At 45.5% G+C, this 25,774-nt stretch overlaps 1 protein-coding gene across 3 annotated transcripts; it reads left to right on the forward strand.

Moving 5' to 3' along the window:
- The first annotated feature begins 211 nt into the window (after positions 1–211).
- GPRC5A (G protein-coupled receptor class C group 5 member A) lies at positions 212–24,248 on the forward strand. Of its 3 annotated transcripts, none has more exons than XM_080639107.1 (4): positions 212–329; positions 20,227–21,194; positions 22,195–22,247; positions 22,975–24,248. In XM_080639107.1, exons 2-4 carry the CDS (start codon positions 20,273–20,275, stop codon positions 23,065–23,067), a joined length of 1,068 nt encoding a protein of 355 aa, XP_080495233.1. In that variant the 5' UTR covers positions 212–329; positions 20,227–20,272; the 3' UTR covers positions 23,068–24,248. The 3 variants fall into 3 exon arrangements, with proteins under 3 accessions (XP_080495233.1, XP_080495232.1, XP_080495231.1); XM_080639106.1 differs by lacking the exon at positions 212–329 and adding an exon at positions 1,681–1,780; XM_080639105.1 differs by lacking the exon at positions 212–329 and adding an exon at positions 6,383–6,504.
- Positions 24,249–25,774: the final 1,526 nt, after the last annotated feature.

The raw sequence follows: 25,774 nt of genomic DNA on the forward strand, positions 1-25,774 counted from the left end.
TCTTCTTGGTCTTATTCCCAGGTATGTAATAGACTGGTGGGGTCTTTAGCGTCTCTCTGTATTCTTTCCTGTGTGGAAGGGTGTAACAGCAGAGGGCGTCTGTCCTGGATGGGTATCAGAGATTCTTTAACTCTCCTCTGCAGTTGCAAGAATAGCAGAGAAGTGGAGTTGCGCCTTGTGAAAAGGTCTAGAGCCTCCTTGAGAGGAGTGACTCCTGGATAGCTGGCCACGTCCCTTGGTTTGGAATGACAAGCTGTAGAAACACTTGGCACTAGAAAAGCAGAGGTTTCACCACACCCACAGTCTCACTGGTGCCTCACCTGCCACAGGTATGTGTGTTCAATTTCAGCTAAAAATATCTCAACCGGTTGGAGTGGCAGGAAATAGTTTCTTACTGTGACTACGCCATGAGTGCTAGGTTAGAGTGTTTGTATAACTGAAGTGGAATAGGGAGTGTCTGAAGATGTATTTGGTCAAAACAGAATTTGCAGCCAGGCTACAGCCAAATCTGTAATGAAATATGAGGGGAAAAGAATGGAGTGAGACCTGTCTCTCTCTGAATAAAAGACAGTTCAGAAAATACCAGCACTGGTATGTGCGTGGCTGCATGCTTTTGAACAATGGATGTTTGTGTTTGTTCAGTCAGGAGGTCTCCTGAGGGGCAGTTCTGCAGCACACCTCTGCACAGCTCTGAGTCTTTGCACAGCAGGGAGCTGAAGTGGAGGATTAACCTTAGTGTGATGTAGGGTAGGATTGGGCTAATGCAACCTGTTATTTTTTTTTTTGTGGTTGAAACTGAAGTGAAGTTTAGATGAAAGCTGTGTTCTCAGAAGATGGTCAGTAGGGGTGTTTGCAGTTTGAAACAATTCTGCATCTCCCAAGTCCATAATGAGAAGGTGATTGTTTATATACTCACAATACATGTATTAAATAGAGTTTTGTAGTTTTTATTTTTAGTACTACTTAAGTACTGACTACCTTTATTTTTAGTACTACTTTAGTACTGACTACCTCAGATAGTAAAGAATGGGGATTTAGTGTCTTTCATTTAAATGTTCTATAACTAGCAGGACCAGGACAGTCCTTTGGAAGGGAGGAGTAAAATTAAAGATTGATATCGGTGTGGATAACTGACTTCAAGATAAGTAACAATAGCTGAAAAGGTAGTGATCCCTGCAGCCACACAGTGGGCCAGAGCATAAGCTGCACTGAACTGGCCTGTCTGAAATGGATTTGCCTGTCTCAGTTCCCCAGTGCCATGTACCTTCTGCCCAGGGACTGCAAGGAAAGACATGGGCAGGAAAGCACAGCTGGGAAGCAAGGTGGGAAATTCAAGGCTTTTTACTGTGGTGACAGCCTGAGCTGAAGTCTGCTTAAAATAACCATGAGGAACACATCCTGTTCAAGGACCTGGCAGCCCCCCAAAAGTAGAGATGACCAAAAAGGAGAACTAAGTGTGATGACTTTAGCAATGCCATTAATTCGTGATGAGAACAGTCTCAGCTTAGGAGAGAACTCTGAGTAAGAAGTGATTTGGGAATCTTCAGGTTCTTAGTTTACAAAGCAGGACTGAAACTAATAAACGTTTCCAGTTTAGCCAAATGCTGAAGAAGGAAAATATCCAAAATACCTAAAGGCCTTTGGAAGCACTTAAGAAGGGATGGAATGAATTGCATGGCCTGAGAAAGACGCAGACACGTACCAAGCATTCTGACATTGTATAAATGTGAAGTTGTGGTTTGCCTGCAGCGGCATGTGAAAAGCGTCTGTAAACATTCAAGTGAGTAATTGGTTCTTCTAAATGTTGCAGAACAAATACTGTAAAAATTCAACTTCTGTGCCAGAGGTTGTCCATGTTGTCATTCTGAATTCTTACTGTTCTGTATGCACTTATCAGGAGACTTTCAGGAGGGAAAAGCTATGACTGTGTAAACACAGAGAATTGGGAGGGCAAGTTTCTGACAGAATCCCAAGTTTTGGGTTAACTCCTGAGATTAAAAAAAGAAAAAAAAAAATTAAAAGGCACAGCTTTTTCTCCTCATCACACTAAGAAAGGCCCTTCTGAACAGCAATATTTAAAAGGGAGAGCTGAGGATGTTTTGTTCCTGTGGCACTTAAGAAATGGGAATGGTCACTTGCTCTCTGGCTCAGGGATGAATAGAGCCAAGTACTGTATCTTTTCCTGAGGACCCTTTAAATACAGAAACTTATGATGAAGACAGTAGCACTTTCTCTGTGCTTCCAAAGCCTCCGAGGACACCCTAAAGCCCCCTAAAGTGATAGATAGGTATGTGCCTTTCTAAACATAATAATCAAGTATATGTCGTGTTTCATGGTAGGATGTGTGTTCGACTGTGTCAAGGTTAGGCCTAGTTGTGCAGTAGGAGACAGCAGCACTGTGCAGTCTTCCACTGTTGATACTGTAGGTCCCTGGGCGGGGGGGGCGGATGACCTTGGAGCTTGTTGAGTGCTTTGTCCGGGGACTAGAAGCCTGAAGCTGTTTACTGGAAGTTAACACAGGGTAATTTTTCATGCCCAAAGGGAAGAGACTATTTTTATCTTTGCCTTCTCTGCTAGAGGATCCTCATCGTTGAGATGTGCATATTGCTCTGTTGCCTCCCTCTAAAATAAATTCTAGGGATAGGACTCTGAAAGCTTCTGCATTGCCTTGGGCTTGGTGCTTGCTAAAGGCTGCTGAGGAAAGGGAAATACAATGTGGGCTTTCTGTGCAAAAAAGGGGTAAATGTCTTCCATTCAAATCCTAGCAAAGGCAGAAAAGGAGCCCTGTTGATAGGCCTCTCAGAGACTACTGTTTCTTTCCATTCCTCCTCCTCCCCATTTCATATTGTCAAGGAAGGCAATTTTTCTAGCATATTTCTCATTTGGACTGATTGAAGTCCCCTTTAATCTTAAGTTTTTCACCCGCAAATATGTCTCTCTGTACAGAAAGGCAAATAGCAAAACTTGCTCTGCAAGTCACCTGTGTGAGGTGGAGGGAGGGTTGCATGATAAGGTTGAGTTGTTTTTGTTATGCTGACTTTCCAGAAGAAAGTAATTCTTTTGTGTGGTTTTTGTTGTGCATCTGCTCCATCCCATGAGCAGGGCTAAACCATGAAATTCCTTTGCTGTGAGGTGGAAAAATAAGTCTTTTGCATAATGAGAGCTGGAGTCACAAAAGTACCTACTTTTCTGCAGCAGCAACATACTAGGGCACAGGATCTGTGGGGCAAGCCTGGGAGGGAATGTGTGGAGGCTCATTCAATTTTATTTAAAACAATGGAAATTAAGGTACCCCAGTCAAGCATGTAATTGGGTATACTTCATCTTCTACTGTCTTTATTATATAGCTCACTTGAAGGGAATTTATAACAGAACATACCCAGCCTGATCTGTCCTTGCCAGCTTCTGTGCTTGATGTATCATAAGCAAAGAAGTAATACTTTTTCTCCCTCAATCTGTTTTCAGAATGAGAAATTTGCCACTAGTGAGTGATTTCCTATTACTGCTGCTCATGTGCATGCTTACAGGTGTGTTAAATCTTTACCCTTGGTGCATGCCAGAGGCTCTGTTTGGTCGTTAAAGATTGATCTTCTCCAAACACTGTCAACAGTATGAAGCAGACAGTCTAACAGCCTCCTTTGATAGAGCCTGAGAAGAACTAGCTTTCCATTCCTTACAGTTGCAGGTCTTGAGATGACTCTTGGAGATTCTGCAGAGTTATTTACTATTTTCCATTGGATACGCATACATGATTTGAGTGTATCTTAGTTTAGGCTCTTTCCAAACAATTGGTGAGAATTGCTTTATTGTTAACCAGAAGTCTTTCAAATTTTCAAGAGCAGTTTAGATAAAAATACAAACGAAGTAGTGACTATACTCTCTAAAATGTATAGCAGAGTGAGGAATGGTTATCAAAGATCTATGGAACAAATATCAGAAATAAATTTGCTAGTCTGTTCCCAGATTTAGAGATAGCTTCACTTCTGCCTACGTTCAGCTGGCTGGCTGCAGCCAGGCTTGCTCATCTCATCTGAGTTTGTTAAAGAACTCTTCCTTGCAAAGCATGCTAGTGTTTTGTGACCCTTTGTTTCTTCCAAGGCTCCCACTGACTGAGGTACATCTTCTTTACTCCAACTATACTGCCTCTGTGCAGTTCAGAAGATTATCTTTTGCAGATCCATCCTCTGAATGGCAGACTATGTCCCCTCTTTGAAAATGCCAGTGCTGCTTTCCCAGGTCAGATGCTGCCACCTGGTCTGGGAGATGAAGAGCTCTTTGTGATTAGTGAGGGATCTCCCTTTCTGTCAGGGTTTTGTTAAGCTAATGGAAGGGGAATTCCTGGAATTGCTGTCACTAGTCACCTTTGTCTTGTATTTTCATGGACTGTTTGTGAACAGTGTTCCCTTGAAAATCCCATAGCAGACAGCTGTGGCTCTCGAATTCAGTAGAAGCAGCAGATGTACAAAAAGACGTGGCTAGTGCAGGGCCCTGCTAGCCTTCTGTGGTTGATAAACCTGTTATGCAATGGAAGGGCAGCTTGCTGGAGGGCATAGTATCAATGAAATCTTTGGTAAGTGTCTTTGTATCTTACACAAGCAGCAAATAAGCCTTTAAAACAAAATTAAATAAAAGAAAAAGAAAATAAGAAAACCAACCACACAAAAAGCCCTTTGGAAAGCTAATTGCTCTGTCCTTCCCTGGAAAGGAAGGCAGAGCCCCTGAAGTGGCAGTGTTTGCTTGTCCTATGCCAAGCACACATGGATAAAAACTTTTGAGAGCTGTCCTCCTTTACCATGTTCTTTAGCCTCTTCTACTTAGTCCAGGGCAGCCTTCTTCTGTTCAGCTTTGTTAGCCATGCTAGCCCTTTGCTTCTCTGATCACCTCAAGATATACAGGACCATGCATTACCAATTTACATGGGTAGCACAGAAAAGGTGCAGGGGTAGATGCTTTTCTGCCTCAAGGAGCTCATGGGTTAATACCCCAAAATATGCTGAAGTCTGTCAAAAGGACTGTGCAGTAGTTATTGACTTGTGAATATACAGTTATAAAGAGAAGGACTGATGGGGGGGAAGTCCCTCTTTATAGCTGGATGGTGAGTTGCATGGAGCTGTTATCTCTCTTGGTGGGAAAGACCTTTGACAAGTAGAGAGTAGAAGCCAGCAATGGCTGGGTGACCTTACTTTGAAATGGCTTCAGTGATCTGGACGTTTATCTTGGCCTTTGCAGTGGCAGGACAAATACATATATTCCTGTCTGCTTTGCTAAAGCAGGCTAACTCTGTACCAGAAGCTATGCTGAGCCTTAAAATGAATCCTGGATAGAAGGGAACAGTTTTGAGCTTGTGCACTGTCCCAGGTCCTGCTTCAGCTGGAAGGATTTTCTGTGACTGAAGTGAGCAACAGGCTGAGCCCCACAGCAGAAGCCAGGACTGCCTTGTATAGAAGGCTGTACTGGTACACCAGAACAGGTTAGCCTGCTTGCTCAGCAGAATCTCACTGCCCAGATAGGCAGTTTGCGTATTTCTGCTCCCCTGCACTGTCTGTGGGATTGCATCGTTATCCAGTTCACTCTCGTCATTTGATCAGATAAAGCTGACCAAGGGATTCCACTAACCTTGGAAGCATTCAGTGATGGAGATCTTGGGGTGGTAGAGCCCACAGGGGCATACAGCTGGGAAGCCACTTGTCCTATGGTTGAGGAAGAAGGAATCTCCCGGCATGGCCTGGGGTAGGGGAGCCCCTCCACCCACAGGTTGCTGGTTGTAGCCCCACTCCCTGCCTTCAGGCCTTTCTTCATGGATTGACTTATTCCTTTGAAAGCATCAGCCAAGGCCTCCCTTCACATATTAACTAGCAACCTGTGCTTTGCTCCTGCAAGTAGCTCAGGCCTGCCAAGTTCTGATAAACTACGTGAGGGAGATTTCCTTGTGCTCAGCATGCAATAGAATGTGCTGTATTGTTAATATTCTATTATTTGGTGCTTTTTGGAGGGACCTCCCATCTTTTTCCCTCCACTTTTAGCCGTTTCTACATGTCTGAATCCCAGCCTCCACCAAGGTCTCATTCATGCATCCTGCTTTCTAAGCACCCTCTGCACTCTGCCCTGCTCATTTCTCCCCAGCCTTGCCCCACCAAACAGTCTGCCACCAGGTCCCTAAAATGCCCCATGGCTGCTTTGCTGTTCATGCTTCACTGCAATATGGTCCTTCAGGCTCTTCTCCCAGCCTATGGGCTGGTGCCTGCCCAAGCCATTTGCTTCCAGTTCTGCCTTCCTTGTGTTTTGCAGGGTTCAGGGGAGATGGGAGCTGCCTCAGCAGTTCCTGCGTGGCTGTCCCCATCCTGATGCTGTTCTATGAAACACCTCTGTGCTTTGAAGTCTCTTGCTGGAAGAAGCTACTACAGTCCCTGTGCAGGTGGAAGTCCTTCCATTGCACACCTCAGCCATTCAGGGGCTGACAGGGATCTGTGTTCACAGATGCTGTAGAAGATACAAAGCAATGAGGTAAATGATAGAAAGCAATGGAGATCCTGCTGGGCTCTCTGGGCAAGCCTCTTGTTGCTTGATAATGTAGAACTACTTGTTAGGAAAATACTGTTCACTTATATTCAGCAACTTCTTTCAACTCACTAATTGTAATAGTCTTAAATAATTTTAATGAGTAAAGAGAAGGATGGTTAGATTTAGAGCAAACCTATCCAAATTTTGTGTTGTTCCAGAAGGTTAGGATACATTCTAACTAGTAACAGCCTCAACAGTGTCATTTTTCTGCTTGATGATGATAAATGAGCAGTTAGGAAATCCAGATTTCAATACGTCAGCAGAAGTTTTTAACCATGTTGGACATCTAGATTAACCACTCCGGAGATAGGGGATTATCAGCTGTTATGTAAACCCAGACATGTCTTTTAATTGGAACAGGCCTGTGACAGATGCTGTGTTTGCTAAAGAAACCAGGCTGTCATGTAATACATCCAGAATGTGTTTTGTTTGGCAGAATCATGCATGTGAATTGCCACTTTCCTTTGCCTTTACCACTAGTAAAACCATGCTGCTGATCAGACATGGCTGTGAATGATGAGACATATGAATCATTAAAGGCTGGACTTAGTTCTTATTTGGGTTGTCAGGTAAGAACTGAAGTTGGTTTAGTTCTATTTGTTCCTGTTCAACACAGCTTCAGATTTGCTGTGTGAGTTCAGTGTAACATAAGATCTCATGGTAATTTCACCCCTATGTACATCATGGTGTTGTAACCTGGTAAAGCCCTTGCAGTCTGCAATAACATTGTTCAAATTCATAACATAAATGGAATCCCTTCATTCATGTACAGCATAGGGCTTGGGGTATTTTTAAGAACATATTTTAAATTTTCCTACCCATGACAGGATGTGTAGGGTGCCAAGCAGGAGATTATAGACAAGATTTCATAGAATCACAGAATGGTTTGGGTTGGAAGGGACCTGAAAGATCATCCAGTTCAATCCCTTGCCATGGGCAGGGACGCTTTCCACTAGACCAGGTTGCTCAAAGCCCTACCCAGCCTGGCCTTGAACACTTCCTTTTGCCTTTTAAAATGTAAGCACAAAGGCAGTGAATTTTCTGTGTGATTAAATGAACATCCCTGCAGGTCCCAGAGATGGAATATAGCATGCTAGCTGAAATGTAGAAGCACTGTCTGGTGCCCAACAGCTGCTGCTAGGTTTCACCCTGGGGTGAAGTTCTGTCTGCAGCCAGTGATTTCTGGAAAAATCACTTTACAGCCTGTTCAGGAGAGCTGCTCATGTGCCAGTTACTATTTTGTTACAGCAAATGCATGTCTGTTATGGAGGTTTGTTAATAGTGAACAAGAAAGGGATTATTGGGCAGTACAACAGCCGAGGAAGAGAAGAACCTGTTTCACAGAGGGAGAAGCTTCCCTTTGCCGTATCATGCACATACCAAGAGCTATCCCTAATCTCTTAACACTTTCCTGAATTGCTCATACCATTAGCTGAAGCTGTGTTTGCATTTCTGAAGAGGTTAACTGCCAACTAAGATGTCACTAAACCCTTCCCTTGAGTATGGCTGTCACAAAGGGGTGTCACTTTTGTTTACTAAGCAAAACAGCCAGGGTTGCTGTATCTGGAGAGCAGCAGGAAGCCCTGGGACTCCCATGGGAAAGCTTGCTCATCCTTCCCTTCCAGGGGCCAGCTAAGTGAGAGGAAAGGAGCACAGCAGGGCCAGAAAGGGGGTTTCTTGGGTTGAGGTTACTGATCCAAATGAAGCACATGCTCTCCTCTCCATACTGCAAGCCAGAAGCTTTGTAAACTTTCTCCCTTCCAGCCAAGTCCTTGCCGTTTGGCTACTAATAATGGCAGCACACTGACATTCTTTCCTCTAGCTTAGGGAAGCTCCTGGGTTGCAAGAACGTGGGAAGAAAAATAATCAAAGCCAGAGACATAGCAATCAGCTGTATTTTCTGGCTAGTTCAGATCTTGCCTGGGCACAGCATCTAGGCTGGAAGTTCCAGGGCTATGGCAGCTCCTTCATGCTCAACAGTGTAATGCTCTTTTCTAACCCAGCATTGCTGCTTGTTTAGATCTGTGCAAGTGTGGCAAGTTTATGATATCTTTAGTGACCATCTAGAGAGGTGGCAGATGTCCTCACAAGTTTATCTGAAATCAGGAGAGGAGTTAAATGCAACTGTGAGGTGAGACAGAGAAACTATCCCAGCAGCAAACCAACATTCAGCTGGTCTGAATCGTCAGTCAAAATTGTTTGAACTCTTAATGGATTGATGGGGTTTTGGCTAAAGGAGTGAGGAAGAGTGTGTGTGTGTTCATCTGCATATGTGCATCTGTGTGCTTAAGGCTGCATATTTGGAGAGTTATGTTTTAAGTCAGAGGACTTAAACCAGTAAAAGTACGAATTTTATGCGCAAACTGCATTTTTCAGTCAACTCTTCCTTTGAGATCTTCACTTTTTGTTGTGATTGAATTAAACAGAGAATAGTGAAATGGATTACATTAGGGCCTCAGCTTCAGTTCTCAAGTACTTAATCTCTCTGGCTAGGATTCAGATCTATGGCCTCAAGTACTCCATTTTAACATGGTGCAGCTACTGGGCTAGACAGCATTTAAAGAATGCAGATCTTTCAGACCTGGCTTTGCAAAGCAAACACAGGGATCCTATTGCAGTGTAGCATGTGCTAAGCATCCTGCAATTAATTTTCTATAGAAAACAATTTCCAGCGGTGCTCTGGGGTTGTGAATGCCCCCTCGTTCTCAACCTGCCTGGCTGCCACTTCCAACAGCACCCTTGCACTCTCCAGCTCTTGCTTTTCACTTGGCTCTAACAGACACTGAAACAACAGAGGCAGAAGCATGGCATGCAGTGTGGGGCTGGGTGCGGATGGGCTGGGTGCACGTGTGCTTGCGCACAGGTATGCATGTCTGTCTATGGTTATATGCCTGCCAGGATTACGTAGGAACTGCAAAAGGAGGCATCATTTCACAGAAGCAAACAGCTGTAACAGGAATGCTATCAGCTCTCCTAAACACACCCATTTAAATTTCTGCCTTAGTTAACCAGACAGAATAGAGCACTGCTTCCCCCTCATTTTACCAAAGTACAGCTACTTGAATGTGTGTCGTTATGTCATACATTTTTATGCTGCTGAGCTACCAGATCAGCAAGTGTGCACAGAATGAACATTGCTATGTTCCTTGGGGAGCTTTACAACATTGGCAATATTAGAAAAGTTGGAGAGATCATAAAGCATCAGATGTAATTAGCAGGTAGAATAGGAGGAAACTCAGAAGACCTTCATGTTGATGCAACAACTAAACACTCCTGGCAAATACTGCATTAGGTGGATAATTCAAGGAAGGATTTTGGTGTGAAGAGCTGAACTGCAGTCCTAGGCCTCTAGTGCGGCAGTATCTGGGGGTACTGATGTGCCTGTGTTGTCCCAAAATTAGAAGAACCCACTCACCATAATATACAACCTTAATGATGGAAGAAACAGTGGAAGGGGGCCTGCATGCATTGTCTTGTGCCAAGTGAAAGGAAGGTGCCCAGCCATGTGCTGGCCTTTTAAATGGAGGATACCAAGCTCTGTTGTCCAGCCAGCATGAGGGTCCCAGGCTGCCACCTGCACTCCTTTTGCAACGGTGGAACCCCCTGCTGTCCGTGCATGCCTGAGGAGCGCCAGGCCTTCATGGTCCCAGGGCATGCCATCTCCCTGTGCCAGAAACCAAGTGCTTCCAGGCCACTGCTGTCTGCAGAGAAATTCCCCTGGTTCCTGGGTTTCCAAAAGGAGGGGAGTCTCCAAGATTTGAGTGAAAATGTATTTTGTGCATGCTGAAAGCCTGAAAACATGCACACTGAGCTGAGGAAGGAATGGAGCATGGGCTGAGCTAGGGCTCCATTCATGGTTACTCCAGGTGGGGTCTCCAGGTTGAGACCCCACCTGGAGCACTGTGTACAGCTCTAGAGTCCTCAGTACAGGAAAGAGATGGACTGCAAAAATTATCAGGGGGCTGGAACACCTCTGCTATGAGGAAAGGCTGAGAGAATTGGGGCTGTTCAACTTGGAGAAGAGAAGGCTTGAGGGAGACCTTATTTGTGACCTTTCAGTTCTTATAAGGGGCCTATAAGAAAGATAGGGAGAGACTTTTTATTAGGGCCTGTTGCAATATAACAAGGACAATGGTTTTAAATTAAAAGAAGGGAAATTCAGGCTGAATGTGAGGAAAAAAATATTTCCAATGAGGGTGGTAAAACACTCACAAAAACCTCTGGGCACAGGTTGCCCAGAGAAGTGGTGGATGCCCTATCCCTGGAGACATACAAGGCCAGGCTGGATATGGTTCTGGGCAACCTGATCTAGTTGAAGATGTCCCTGCTCATTACAAGGGGGTTGGACTAGATGACCTTTAAAGGTCTCTTCCAACCCCTACTATTCTATGAATCTATGAGTGCTCGAGCTGCCCTGAAAGGCATTTTTATGGTCATATATAATCACGGTCAAGCAACAAATTTTATCTAGGGTGAACTAAGAAGGAGAACTGAGGTGTTGGCTTTATGAACCATTTATATGTATAATCTGGCAACTATTGGTGTTTCTGCCAGGTCAGCACTGGTATGGCTCTTACAGCAGTCTCCAGCTTAAGCCCTGAGGAACACAGACCATTTTCCTTCAAATCACAGGGACCCATACACTGTAACACCCCATGGCTGCTGGGAAATGGCTATATCTGTGGAGCAGACTGCTGCTAGAAGCCCCCACTTCCATCTTTGGTGAGCTTTGCCACCAAGTACTTGACAGCCCAGAAGACGTAACTGTACAGAAGAGAAACTTCTCCTAGGGCTGCAGTAAGGTATTCCTGTCAGGGCTAGTACTAAAGCCTTGTGTGTTATCATATTCCTTGGTTACATTTACCTGAAGCCTGACTGGGATTCCCAGGAACCTATGTGGCTCCTCAGCAGTAGCTCTCCAGCTCCAAGAGGTGACACTGGGATTTGTAGCATCCAGAGATCAAGAACCGTCTGCCCTGGGGACGTGCTTTAAGCAGCAAGAAAATATTCAGGACGATAGGCTGTGAATTCAATTACCTGACCTTACCTTACAATTGTTCCTTATATTTTTCTCCCCTGCCACCCATTTCCTTCAAGAAAAATCACAGTGTTGAGTAATGATTAGTCTTGGTTGGATAACAAGCACTGACCAAAACTGCTGCTGATTCCAGACCATGGTTCTTGAGTCAATAGCAGATTTGTGCACAGCCATATTGTTCAATAAGATGTGTCTGATTAAGATTAAACATGTAAATACAATTGTATTTTTTATAATTTAGCCGGGATGGACAATATTGAGTTTTTACCAGATCCAATGCTGGCTGTGTGGGGACACAGATCTGTACCAGTAGGAAGCTTGTTGATAACAAATAAAACAAAATCTATGAATGCTTTGTTTTCCTGTTGAAGTATGAAAGGGAGGATCGATTTATGCTGGAGCTCAGGTTTGCTTTGTGTTGCTGCAGCGGTGTTTGATCCAGGAGCAGTAAAGCACAGTTTTCCCTCTTACTGAGCAGGGAGTTTTTGTGTGCAACCTGATTCCCAGGAATGCTTCTTGCATGGAAGCAGTCCTCTGCAAAGTCTCTTATCCAAGACAATGCTGGCAGGAGAAATTATCCTCAGGCTCCAGGTAAGGGTGGCTGTCTGAGAACATCTATTGACAACAGCCACCAGTGTGAAAGAAGGCCTAAGCTTCTCTCAGTGAGCATCACAGCCAGTCATCTCAACCCTGCAGTGTGGAGTGGGAAAGGGAAAAGTACTCCAGGCACAGCATGCAAGGAATACCAAAGGGAGCAGCATTAGGGGCCAGGCAAGGGTACCAAAATGAGGACTGGCACACAAGAAAAGTAAAGGCTGACTCCTTCTGGAGTGTTGTGGTGAGTCTCTGTCAGGCTTCACCAGCTCGAGATGCAGCCAGACATCCTCTCTCTCCTAAACTATTTCCCTAGCCTAGGGATTAGCCTTTTTTGGGAGAGAATGCAGATTTTCCTGGATCTCCTTTAGCATGTCTTCCTTTCTGGGGGTATCAGGCAGCATCCCTACCATTGGTATGTTTTCACATCCCTTGTTTCCTGAGAGTTACACACTTCTCCCCAGATATCTTGTCTACATGCAATACCCATTCATTCATATCAGTACAACTTGCCGATTTGGGAAGACATCAGCACAAAAGCAGGTAAGTTTAACCCCATAAAGGAGGGCTGGAACCTTCTTAGCTGCTCAGGATACCTTCAGGACACTACACCAGTTGTCATGAGTGAAATGTTCATCAGCATACTGATGAAAGTCCTAAAGAAGGTGATAAGTGTAATTATTTCTTTTTTAACTTGCTCACAGCCTTCAAGAGCACCCGTTTTGCTGTATGAAAAGGCTCTTCCTAGCCAAAGTGATCACAGCCACAGGTGCTTGGAGCTACTCTCCACTTATTTCTGCCCATTCTTGCTCTGGCTTCCACACTTGTGGAGTATGAAAGGCAGTGTGACATCTGACCCAATGGGATAGGGGGGAGTCTAAGGCACGAAATCAGACTGTTTCAGCAGGTGCTCCAGGAGCCACCCTCTACCCTTGGGTTTCCAAGTACTGGGCTGGCTGTACCTGGGGTTGCATACAGAAGTGATACAGTTTGCAGCACCACAGAGTATTATCTTCCTGGTGGAGGATCAGGCAGTCTGTTTCCATTGCATTTCCTGAAGCAGGGTCTTCTCACCAATTGGGGTTGCTCTGGCAGATAATTTACAGGTTTGAAAGTGTCTGTTTGTAACACATACTCAGTAGCACCAATTTCAATATTACAAGAAGTCTCCTTGCCATTTCCTTGCCCAAATATCTCCCCATCACAGCAAAAGAACATCCTGTACCGGGAATCTGGGCATTTAGGATCCAGGAATAGAAAGGATCTGGCCAAAACCCACTCATTTAAAGAAGAGAACTTCTTTGAGAAGAGGCAGCAATCAGCACTCAAAGCAAAGCATATCACTGCTACCTACTGGAAATGTTTATTTTGTTCCTGAGACTGAAAATAGCGGGGAGCACAGCATGTAGCCGAGGGCTGCAGAGACAAGTTCTGAAGGACACCAGTATGAGTTTCTGTTGCAGTACTTTTAGATAACATTTATGTTTTGGTGTCACACTTTTCATTTCCAAAGGAAAAGAATTCAACTCTCAGACAGGGATTTTCGGTAATCCTTGGATTACTCTTTCAGAGCCAGAGCAGAGTAAATTCAGGGACAGGATCCTCAAGAGAAAGCCCAGTGTATGCAGAGCTGCCACGTGTCCCTTTGCAGAAATGACATCCCCTAGATTTGTCTTAGCTCCTTGTCTAAGGTGGAGGTGCTCCAAGCTGGCTTCCTGGGCCAAAGACCCATCACCTCTGTACCAGTCTGTTCCAATGTGTCATAATGTTTATACCTCAACTGTTTTAAAGGAGGAGATGTATGGGGCAGGACAGGGTGGAGGCTGCTGTAATGTTAGCTCAGTATGACTGATAAGCACTAGCAGAAGGGGATTTTTTTAAGAAAGCAAGGCTATTTTTGTGTTCCTAGTGTACTGCACAGGTAGCTAAGCAGGAGGAATGGCACAAGCATATTCACAACGCAGCTAATATCAGTGACCAAAAATAAACACATTATTTAGACACATTCCAGGGCGCCAAGCACCATCTCTTCCCAGCCATCTACTTGCTTTGTTACTTGGCTTAATAAAAGACACTAACTAGGTCCCTGAACCTCCCAGATGTGCTCTTTCCCTAACACCTGGCTGAGTTGAGAGGGGCTGCAGCACTCTGCCCTCTGATGGCACCTCAGCCCCAAGCAGGGCTGGCCCAGGGCACCACGGGCATTGGCACCCCAGGAGGGAGCAGGGCCAGGCAACACCAGCAGTGAGAAGGGGTAGGAAGCGGAGCTGACACGGAGGGAGAGCCTGGCCCTCCTTCTCTATCTTATCCTGCTGCCAAGGACTGGAAGAGGAGGTGTCAGTCCCTGCTGCCATCTTTGCCTCTTCATGTCAGGTGTAGCTGGTAATCCTTCCCATTCACCAGCAGCCAACTTCCTTGTCCAGGGCTGCAGTATGGCCAAACCAAGCTATTTTGCTACCAACAGCCTCCCACCTAAAGGAGCTTGCCATCATTTTGCTCCTGGATTGTGTTGAAATTACTTCGGAGTCTTGCTATGCAATCCACCTGAAAAATGTAAATATCTGGATCTGAAATCATTATCTTGTCTCCCCCCCACGTCTGTTGGAGAGAAACAGATACTTCTCAGGTGTGATTTGGTTTGTTGTTCAACTGAAACTCCCCTGGAAGTGTGTCTTTACACCAACTATCGTGGGAATCTGGATGACTGCCTGAGATGAAGTGTGCTCTGTAGACACCTAAGAGTCAATTTAATTGCCCCCACCACCCTCCTACTATTTGAGATCCCCTGTGTTATTCAGAGTGAGCTGATGCTCCAGAAGGGTAGTTTCCCACAACTCTTGTATCCTATGTGCTATCCCTGTGCTGGTGACTGAGTTACAAGTGACTAAGCTACAATACATTCAATGAACTATTTGTCTATGCTGGTGCACCAGAATAAAGTCCAGATCACGGATGTCTGCATCTAGGTACCTACATATAAGCTGGGCACCTCAGTTCTAAATAAACAGTGGAGATTCAGCACGCAATTTGCTCTTACAAAGGCGATTTGAGATGCCTAAAGGTGTAAGAACCATCTGCACAGGACTGCCAGATCTGGTACAGGAGACCCATGTACTCTTGGAGTGGTCCCTGGAAGCTGAGCAGGATGCCCTGTGGCATCTCAAATGACACTTATATGCTGATGTGTGCATATTAAGCAATTAAGGTGAGGCCCCAGGTAATCCAGATAACCACACCTGGGAGCATTTCAATGCTCACAGCAGTAGGCACCTGGCACCTGTGCTGGGCCAGCCCTTCTGAACTTTTGGCTGTCTGGGAGCTGAGACATTCACCTTACATTTAGGTAATAACCATCAGACATCTAAATTTAGGCGCCCCTATCTGCAAGTTGCATCCCATCCTTAAACTGAGGTGACAGCAATCTCACGTGTTGTGCCGTTTGTACTTGTCCACGTAGACCAGAGATTGCTCTCACTCCTTGGCATAGCATGAGGGCCATGGGCACCATCTCTCAGGCTACCTAACATGAGTCAGCAGCGCTTGGCTTCCTAAGTCACTTGGGATAGTTTATTGTTTGTTTGGGGACTTTTAAACCTATCCCCATTTATTAACCTTTTTAAGGTACAGGGTGTGTTTGATGACTGACTCTCAAGGATTTCTCAGGTATTCTGGAAAATGTTAGTGTTACTTTTCTTATCTTTTCTTCTTTTTCCCCTTGATATAATTTTACACACTGCCTTCCATGGGGTTTTGTGTGTCTGTGTAAATGTAGGGAAGTAGTTGGCAGGCCATAATGTGCTCTGACAAGATGCAAATAGGCCGGCAGTGACTAGTGACCTTTGAAAGCCTCTTGGGATGTTTTCCGAGACAGGTTGGGTCCCACTGAGCTGGTGCTAAACTCTTCACCATCTCTCCGTTCCTCCTCTCATTTTTAACAACTGCCTCTTTCTTGGCTGGCTCACTAAGCCTGGGAGACCTACCTTAAAGTTAAGATTAATTTCATGTAAAGAAGGCTGACATGGCTTTTCCTAAGAAGCCTCAGGATTTTACACTGGAATGAAAGCAGGAAGGACATGAGGAACTGTCCTAGGGGTCAGCATGGCCCACCCGGCAGTGACTGCACTGAGTGTTGCCTTTCACTCAGTAAACCCTCATCCCTGCAGGATAAGTACACTCATGTACTTTTATGGGGTGTGCAACAGAAGGCTCTCTTGTATGGGTTTTGTTGCAACCTCCACGTATGGCATTCAAAAGGGAGTAGCACCCAGAAACAAACCAGGGGCCCTAAAACAAATGAGCAAACAAACAAAATTAACGTGCAGATGTGACAACCATGGGCAAAAAAACATGGACCAAACTCCCCTGGTTTTGCAAAGGAGCATAACCTCCAGGGATTTCTAGGTTCAGGGGCTGTCTGTAGTGACCGAGTGCTTGGTGTGGATAGACCCTGATGTCAATTCCTTAAGCAGGATAATAAAATACTCCCAATGAGTAACATTTAAAATTAAATAAAACAGATGGAGTCATGAACATGCTGGAGATACTCAGGGCTGTGGATGGGATTGCGCCGATGGGTGTGTCATGCCAGAGGCACAATGTAGAGTAAGGGGGAATTTGTCATCACCTTTATTCATTAACTTTCGGGGCCAGCAGTTTGGACAAAGTGACTCAGTGCTTGTGAGCAGACAGAACTGCGCCAGCAAAGGCAAGCTGCCCTTTTCAGGGAAGGTGCACGTGGCTCCCACTGGCAAAGGTGGAAGGGATGAGTGGAGCAGATGCATCCCTGTGCCAAAATGTAGCGCCCAGCAAGAATCCTGAGTAAACTGCCTCTGGAGCCGGGCTAGAAGCCACCGTGCTTCTAGGTGCTGTGGGCGCATTATGCATCCTACAATCTCCTCATCTTCCACCTTGCAAGCAGTTATCAGGTAAGAAAGCATGTAAAGAGACAAAAGGCTTGGAGCAGGGAGGGGATGCACTGCTATTCATAGCTACAGTCCCCACCCATGGATGCTAGAGTCGGGCAGGGGAGCACCTTATCAGGTGCTTGGCTGAGCAGCATTCAGTCCTGTCGCAGGGCTGGGACAGGCAGCAGCAACATCTCCACCCCAATGCAGGGGTGAGTGCCCCGCTGACGTCAGGAGGCCTGACTTCATTTCCTGGCGCTGGGACCGTATTTTCATAGCCCTTGCTGCCGGAGAGGAGAGGCGGTGGAACTGGAATAGGTGTGCTCAGCCACACCTCCCCAGCCTCCAGCTGTTAAAGCTCTCAAAGAGGGCGAGCACAGGGCTGCTGCTCGGCCAGGCTTCCGAAAGAGAAGGTGACCGTGTTACTGGTTTGGAGGGAACTCGCCTCTTCTAGTCAGAGCCTCCCTGTTGCCTTCTCCAGCAGGACCCAGAAAGGTAATTCAAGGCAATGTCCTACAGGATCCAGGGCAGACCTGCTTCCTGTGGCTGGGGAGGGACGGCATGCAGGGGGTAAGAGGGCAGGGGCATGAGGTGCCACAGCCAACAGAGAAAGCCTTCCACCCTTGACTCTATCATAGATTGCCATCTGGAGCTGAGGACGTTATGGCAGACATTCCTGGGAAATAGTTTGAAATTTGTGCCTGGGTGGGTGCATTTGATACACAAGTATCAATGAGAGAGGAGGCTCAGGCTGGAGGGAGAAGACCTCAGTCCTAAAGCGAGAGCCATGATTTAGGGTGAAGTAATCACAGCACAGGCTCCCTTGCACTGACTACAGAGAGAGCCCCTTGGGAATCCCACACACTTCTGTAGGTGCTGGATGAGAAGACTCAGTTTCTGGGGGACAACACTCACCTAGAAGACCGGGCAGAGACTCTTCATGCCTTGTAGAGCATCTACACTAGAAAAAAAGAAAAGGGAGCAAAAATAAGTGCAAGTGGCTGAGTTCTCCAAGGCAGTGAGGTCCTTTCCATCCTATTTGTTCCAAGGGCTGTGGCAGTTGGTTGTGGCAAGTACCACTTGCAATAAGCACCAGTCAGGACCCAGGGCTATGGGTGTGCTCTGTGCTACCCTAGAGTCTCACCCTGGCTCTCTGGACTCTCCACCTGCCCCAGCAGTGGGCACCAGTCTATGGAGCTGTGAACAGAAAAAGCTAATCTGATCAACAGTAAACGTCTGTGGATAAAATTGTAGTATTTGCTGTCTGGATTTCAGAATGGTTCATTAGTTATTACTCACAAATATCCAGATATAGAATCATAGAATCATAGAATAGTTAGGGTTAGAAAGGACCTTGAGATCATCTAGTTCCAACCCCCCTGCCATGGGCAGGGACACCCTTTCAGCTATCCCCCAAATTTTGTGGACAATGATTTTTGAAAGCATGTGTTATTCACTAATTCTGTTTTCTCCACACGAGTCCAGAGATCCCACGTATTTAAATACTTTGCATTTTACTGTAGCCAGCTTTTTGAAGAGTTGCACATCTCCTTTTACACAGCAAGGTTAAAAGCTGGGAAAACATTCCAGCATTTATAAGCAGGTCACATTGGGGCATATGTGGAGCTGAGAGTGAAAAAGTGATATTTTTCCCCTTCATTCATCTTCTGATGAGATCAACTGTCATTTACTGAAGATTCAACCTATACCCCCTAAAATCTTTTGGAAGGGTTTTAGAATCAGCCTCATAACTGCAATATATTGTTCTGGAGGGAGAAAAATCAAGGCAAACAGTATGGCAAGCACTGAAGAATAAATTTTGCAAGGTTTCTTTTTCTTTATATATATCAGAAAAGAAAGCCCTTGGTTTTCCAGTGTGGATCATCATTACGGCCATATTCCCCCAAGTTTTATGGCAATATTGTATCTAAACTTCCGTTTTGATAGATTTTAGATACCTGATCTTAAGTGAACAATTTGGTGCCTAGAAAGTGCCTAACGTCCTTGGCAGTGTTTTCTGCACATGCTTCAGGCTCCCAAGGAAGTAGGCAACTTTATTCCCCTCGGCAATGGGCAGAGCTCATCTAAACAGCACTCTTATCTCCTGGAAGACAGACTTAATCCAGGCTTATGCAGAAAGCACTGAACTCCTCATGACGAGACAGCAGGAATGTGCTGGGTGCATTCAAGACCTTGTCCATCCTTGATTCATGGACCCCTCAAGAAGTAATATGATGGTTACTTCTCGTGCATTACCTCTGACATGTCAGGCTTCCAGTCAGTGTAAAGCAATATTCTGTGGAGGGGACTGAGGTCTTTGGGAAGGTTCTTACTACTTTGCTAGGAAGAATATGAGTTTAGGGGGTCATGGTTGGTGGCCTATATTTGCTATTTAATTTGGAGGGAGAAGAGCTATGCTGGAGAAATTTAGGTTAGCTATCTGCAGGGTAAAAGGCAGTTAAGGTTCCCCTTCATTAATACCCATAAACCAAAGATAATCAAGGAAAGCAAAAGAGTGAAAAGAAACAGAGTAATGAGTTTCCTGTTCTGCATTGCTCATCTGTGAACCTCACTGGTACAAGGTGCATATGTTGTCTGAACTTGTCAAAAGAGTGTAAACTGTATTATGACTAACAGCTGCCCTTGTATCACGAAAGTGACAAGGCAGTTCAGGCTTTGTGCTGCGTGGCACCAAGACCTGTGAAAGCTCACCTTCTCCCTGCTCCCCACGCTCCTATGACATTGCACAAACCCAGGCATGGTGCAGAGGACAAGAAGGGTGAATTGCTACCTGCTAAGGGACTTGTCTTGACCTTGATAGAGAGCTGATGCCAAACAAAGAGATGGCTTTGCTCCGACAGCCCTATGTCCTTAGCACTGTGGTGTCTTTTCCTAGTGGGGTGGGGATGGGAGTCTGTCCTGCCTCTCCTTCCCCACTGCTGGCAGCACCCAGGTTGTGGATGCTCCATCCCTGGCAGTGTTCAAGGCCAGGTTGGCTGGAGCTTTGAGCAACCTAGTCTAGCGGAAGGCGTCCCTGCAGTGAGGTGGGAACTAGGTGATCTTTAAGGTCCCTTCCCATCCAACCTTTTTTCTAGGATATGACAGCCTATGTCTTTTCTGCTTCTACAGCTCTGGGGAAACATTTCGCGAGGAGTTTGTCCAAGAAGGCGAGAGGATGGCATCACCTCCCCGAGGCTGCGGCAGCATCAATGAAAGCTATTACCTGCTTTGTGACATGGAGGAGGCCTGGGGGATTGTCCTGGAGTCACTGGCTGCAGCTGGCATCCTTGTCACCATTTTCCTCATCTGCTCGCTCTTCTTTCTCATCTGCAAAGTTCAAGACAACAGCAAGCGGCACATGATCTCTGTCTATTTCTTCTTTCTCTTAGGCACACTCGGCGTTTTTGGTCTCACTTTTGCCTTCATCATTAAACTCAATGAAAGGACTCGCCCTACTCGCTTCTTCCTATTTGGAGTCATCTTTGCTCTTTGCTTCTCATGCCTCCTCGCCCATGCGTGCAACCTCAACAAGCTAGTGAGAGGAAGAAAGCCATTCTCCTGGCTGGTGTTGCTGCTCCTCATTGTTTCCTTTGCCCTGGTTCAAATTGTGATCAATATTGAGTATTTAGTCACCATGCTAGTAAATCAGAGAGAGGACTTTCTGACTATGTCTGCGGAGAAGACTAACAAAGACTTTGTCATGCTTTTGATCTACGTGCTCTTCTTGATGGCTCTAACCTTCTTGGTTTCCATGTTCACATTCTGTGGGTCATACAAAAGCTGGAAGAGGCATGGGGCACACATCTTTGTCACTATCCTGTTCTCCATTGCCATTTGGGTAGTGTGGATCACTATGCTCATGAAAGGCAATTCAGCCTTAAACAAAAAAAACTGGGATGATCCTGTTGTGGCCATTGCTCTGGTGTCCAATGGATGGGTCTTCCTGATAATGTATATCGTGCCTGAAATTTGTTTCCTCACTGCCCCTCTGAAGCTGGAGGACTACCCTCCAGAAAACGACTTCTGCCAACCCAAGTTCATAAAGCAGACAACTGGAGTGGACAACCGTGCCTACACCCAAGATGAACTTGTGCAAGGTATGGTGAAGTGAATGACTCCACTGTTCCCCAGTCCTAAGCACACATGAACCACTAATGAAAGGTGTAGGAGGGCTACAAGAAAGGTTTTGAATATGATGGATAATTTAGAGGTAGGAAAAAGTTTCTCACTGGTGAAACTTCAGAAATGCGAGTGAAAATTAATCTGCAGACAAGAGGGGAAAAAAGACCAATACAAAAGCCAAAATACGTAGGAGTGACTGAGTAGGAGACTTACTGCATATCAGGTCTGAGACATAAGTCCTTAGGACTCTGTTACGTCTGGAAAGTTTGTGTAAAAATTGAGATTTTGTTTGTCTCTTAGCAGTGCTCCAGCTCTTCAGACCTCTCCAGGTTATTCCTTGGAGATTATTTATTCCCAATTCTGGTATGGTTCCCATTATCCATTTAGAAATGAACCCTTCATCCAGAAAGGAGGCAAGAAGATCTTACTTTTCTGTATGAAAACCAGAAATTTCTCTGTAGGTATTTCTCATGCCTACTTGGACAAAGCAACATGTTTTATCAATTGAGGCTTCCCATATCTATGTGTAGGAGATGTGACTGCACTCCCTGTGGATCTGCTATTGAGATCACATTTATCCCTGGAGTCAGACCTCCAGGTTTGTAAAAGAACAGCTGAAAAAGGCTGTGCTCTCCCAGGCAATACCACAAAGGGGGCCTTGCACATGCACATGGGAGGGATTCAGCTGGTGATGATGACAGCAATTGTGAGGCAACAGGAGGTGTCTAAACTCCAAGGCCACCTATGTCCTGTTATTTACAATACCATTCATTCCTGCTTTCATAAGGAAGTATTTAGTAAGTCACCCACCTGTGGATTTTAACCCATTCCTGCCTGCATATTGCATAGTTCGATCAGTCTAAAACCAGCTGCTAACATAGCCACAGGCCCTGTGAGTCTCCCTCACAGGGTATTTTCAGGCTACCATATAACACTAACTCACTAACTTTCCCCCACTTTTGTCTTGTGATTCAGGAAACACAGGAGACAACAGCTACTCCCCATACTCTTCTCAGTTTCAGATGAAGGTAAGTTCACACCCCACTTTAGCTGTTTTACAACATGTAGGCTACTGTTTACGTCCTAAAGGAGAAGGGGCGAAGACAGATGGACCTAGAGCAAGCTTTATGGAGGCAGACAGGAGCTTTACATGGAGCCAGGTGATACCATAACGTGTTCATGGAGGTATTTGTGGCTGGGGGGAGGGAGCTCTGATATGTACAGGGACATGGGAAGGCAAGAGGGGCCTGAGGCAAAGTCTGAGTTTGTTTTCAATACTTCTGGATTTGACATCACATAAGAAGTCCTTTCTTTGAGCATTGTTCCTGCAGTAGACTGTGCCCTTTCCTCAGTAGGTCGTGCTCCTTTCCCCAACCCATGCCCTTGAATGTCCTGAATGCCCACCAGCAATTACTGTAAGTTGCAGTGCAGATTGAGAGTGGGCAGCCTGTGTGTCCCCATGTCCATTCAACAGTCCTCCTTCAGACCACAGCATAGTTCACATCATGTCCTCACATGTCCTCCGGTGACGTGTCTCCATTACTGATTTGTTTTGCCACGATTCTCTTCCACAGCCGCAGTTATCAAATGCTCAAGAAACCTTCAGCTCTGTTTCTCCCTCTCCTGTTTGTTTTGTTTGTTTTTTGGTGTTGTTTTTTTTTTTTTTTTGGGGGGGGGGGTGTCAGTTTTTGTAAGCTTTATTCTATTAATTCTCTCCAATTTTGAAAAGTAAAGACTTTTGTGCTTCCTTTTCAGACCATCGATCCCCAAAATGATTTCTCCATTCCTCGGGCCAAGGCCCGGACAAGCCCGTACCATGACTACACCGGTGGGAAAGGCCCCATGTAGCAGCTCCACAGTGAGCAAAAAGGCTAAGTGCCCATCAGCAGAGGCATGGGGAATGGGCCACATGGTGACAAGTGAGTCATCCTGCAAGAGACAGAGTCAACACACACTGACAAAAGAGAATAGGGGTCCTCTTTTCCCCACACACCTTGTAAGCCCCTCTCATTCCTCACACAGCTTTCAGACACATCCTGGTCCTGCTCACTCTTTTTCTCTGTGGTATGGAGCTCATTTATTCTGACAGACGAATGTGCTGGGAAGAGCCTGACCTTGGACTATTTTCAGCAGGAATGCTGTAGGGCTAGAGCAGCAGGAAGCTGATCAGCTGGATCTGTGACCATCTCTGCCCCAGCCAGGACTTGCTTTGATAGCTTGTGGATATGCCTGCACCCTGTGTGTGATGGGAGAAGAGGAAGGAACAGAAGCATCAGCCCCACTTCTGCCCACCCATGAACACTTCTCCAGTACTACCAAGAACACCCTTATCAATACACCATTTCTTTTGTGCCTACTCCCATCCTTTCCTGGCCTTCGTCCAGACAGCAGGGAAGAGACAGGGAGGGCTGGGAAGAGTATTCTTTTTTTCCTCTTCATGTTCACTTCCAGCCCCTTCCTCATCACCTGGGGACCACCTAGGGTGGAGAGGGGAGAGAAAATCTAAAGACGTGAAAACATCTACCCCTATTTACTTTGACATGTTTTCTGATTCGCACTGTAGCATCAGCTCCCCTCCTAGATCAGGCTCCTGACCATGAACCCCAAGGTGCCTGTCCAACCTGCAAATCCTCCCTCCCCACCCCTACAACCTTTGACAGTGGATCCCTGCAGACAAAACCTCTTCCATGCAGCTGCTTCCAATACCCTGGTGACATTTAATCCCATGCACCTTGGAGCTCTGCCTGCTCCGGAGTGTGTCTGTGGCATTAACACAAACATTTCTCAAGCAGACAGGTTAAGAAAGGTGGATGCCCTTGTTCCAGGAGCGAGTGAACATGAGTGTGTGTGTGTGCGCGTGCTGTGTGGACTGCACCCTGGTGATGAGCAATGAGTCTGCAGAGTTGAATCATTCTGTAGCCTGTTTTGCATTTGGTAAATAGCTTTCCATGATATTTCATATAGAAATACATAGAGCTCTCCAAGTGGGTGTGTATGATACACTGGTGTCTGGCACAGCTGTATATTTATTTAGTACTTTGTACGTGGAATATTTAATTAATAAAAAGCCAGAGAGCCTGACTATGAGAGACTGGTGCTCTTCTCGGGAATGTGGTTCCTCTAATGGCTGGTGGAGTGGCAGCAACAGCTCTTCATGGGTTGGAATGGGTCACCTGGGAGATTGCAGCTCAGGGGAGAATGGCAGAGATGCTGGCTTCTTCAAAGCTGTGTCGCTCTGGATAAGCGATCAGCTGCTTGAGGGTGCAGAAGACGGTTATAGCTTCTCCATGCTACTTTTCTTGAATGAAGCAAGCTGATTCAATGTTAGAAGTGTTTAAGAAATATGAAGCCAAGCAGAAAATGCAGGAGGAAAGATAGGACCTTTTCATCCTGTATGTATCTGTGTCTGCTTCATCTATATTCCAGTATTTATTTACTTGTATTGTGCTGGGTTCTTGCATAATCAAGAATAGGAAAGGAGCTTGTAGGTATTTAATTCAGCTGGCAAAAATCTGTCTTTCCAATGTTCTGAAGACGTGTAATATTTTTATTTGAAAGTAGAAACAATATCAAAACAAAATAATTATGATGATGTTAATAGTAATATTTTTTTTAAAAACTCCTGATGGCATGAGGCTGTAATCTCCCATTTTAGATGCTTCCTCTCCCATGAGTTTTTACATGGTATGATGTGCTACCAGATATCTATGTGCTACCACATATCTATATGCTCCTGGCAAGCAAACCCCCTTCCTCAGGCACAGTGCTGTCTAGAATAGGCCAAAGTGGGCCCTACCCACTCTGGCTACCAGCAATGAAGGGCAATGTAGAGATATTTGGGTCTTCTGAATCTCTTGGCAATGTAAAGAGCCCTCCTAGGCATTGGTTTGAAATGCATCACAGGACATCTTGCCTTTCTCTAGTAAATTTGAGGTGGAACTGATGCTTACCCTCTCCTCCTTCTTTCCCTTCCACACCCTACAGAGTCCCTCATATATAACACAGAGGATGGGAGAGAAAACTCAAGGATACTAATGTAACATTGGGAAACAGATTGGCAAGGTGGTATGTGAAGCCATGTGCAAGTTGTGGTTTGCAAACTGAAGGTAGAAAGGAAGTGCTTGAGCCCATACCAGACTCTCAAGAGAATAGTCTTTCAAGCTGATGTGGTGCCACTGATGGCTTAAATGTAGCTAGAGTATGTCACACGAGGAGCTGAACATGTGTTAGAACACAGCCAGCTTCTCTTCTTTTGTGGAGTCCAGTGGAGCAAAGGGAGCACAGGAGAAGTGAGAGCCTAGTATGCTTTTACTGTGTGCGTTTTACACATCCCAGACACTTACCAACTCCTTCACTGATGGCCACAGACAAGAAAGTGCCTCTCAAATGCACTCTCTTGGCCCTAGAGGCAATAAAAATAGGGTGGATGAGGGAAACCATATGCACTCTCATCAATCCAGGGTGTGGTGATTTTCTTGATTACTTGGTTGTTACTGTACATGCTGTTCAGCAGAGAGCAAAAACCTCCTTCCATGGATTTACAGTGCTTTTTAGA

The sequence above is a fragment of the Psittacula echo genome (genome assembly GCF_963264785.1).
Source record: "Psittacula echo genome assembly, chromosome: 1".
In the NCBI taxonomy this organism is placed as follows: domain Eukaryota; kingdom Metazoa; phylum Chordata; class Aves; order Psittaciformes; family Psittacidae; genus Psittacula; species Psittacula echo.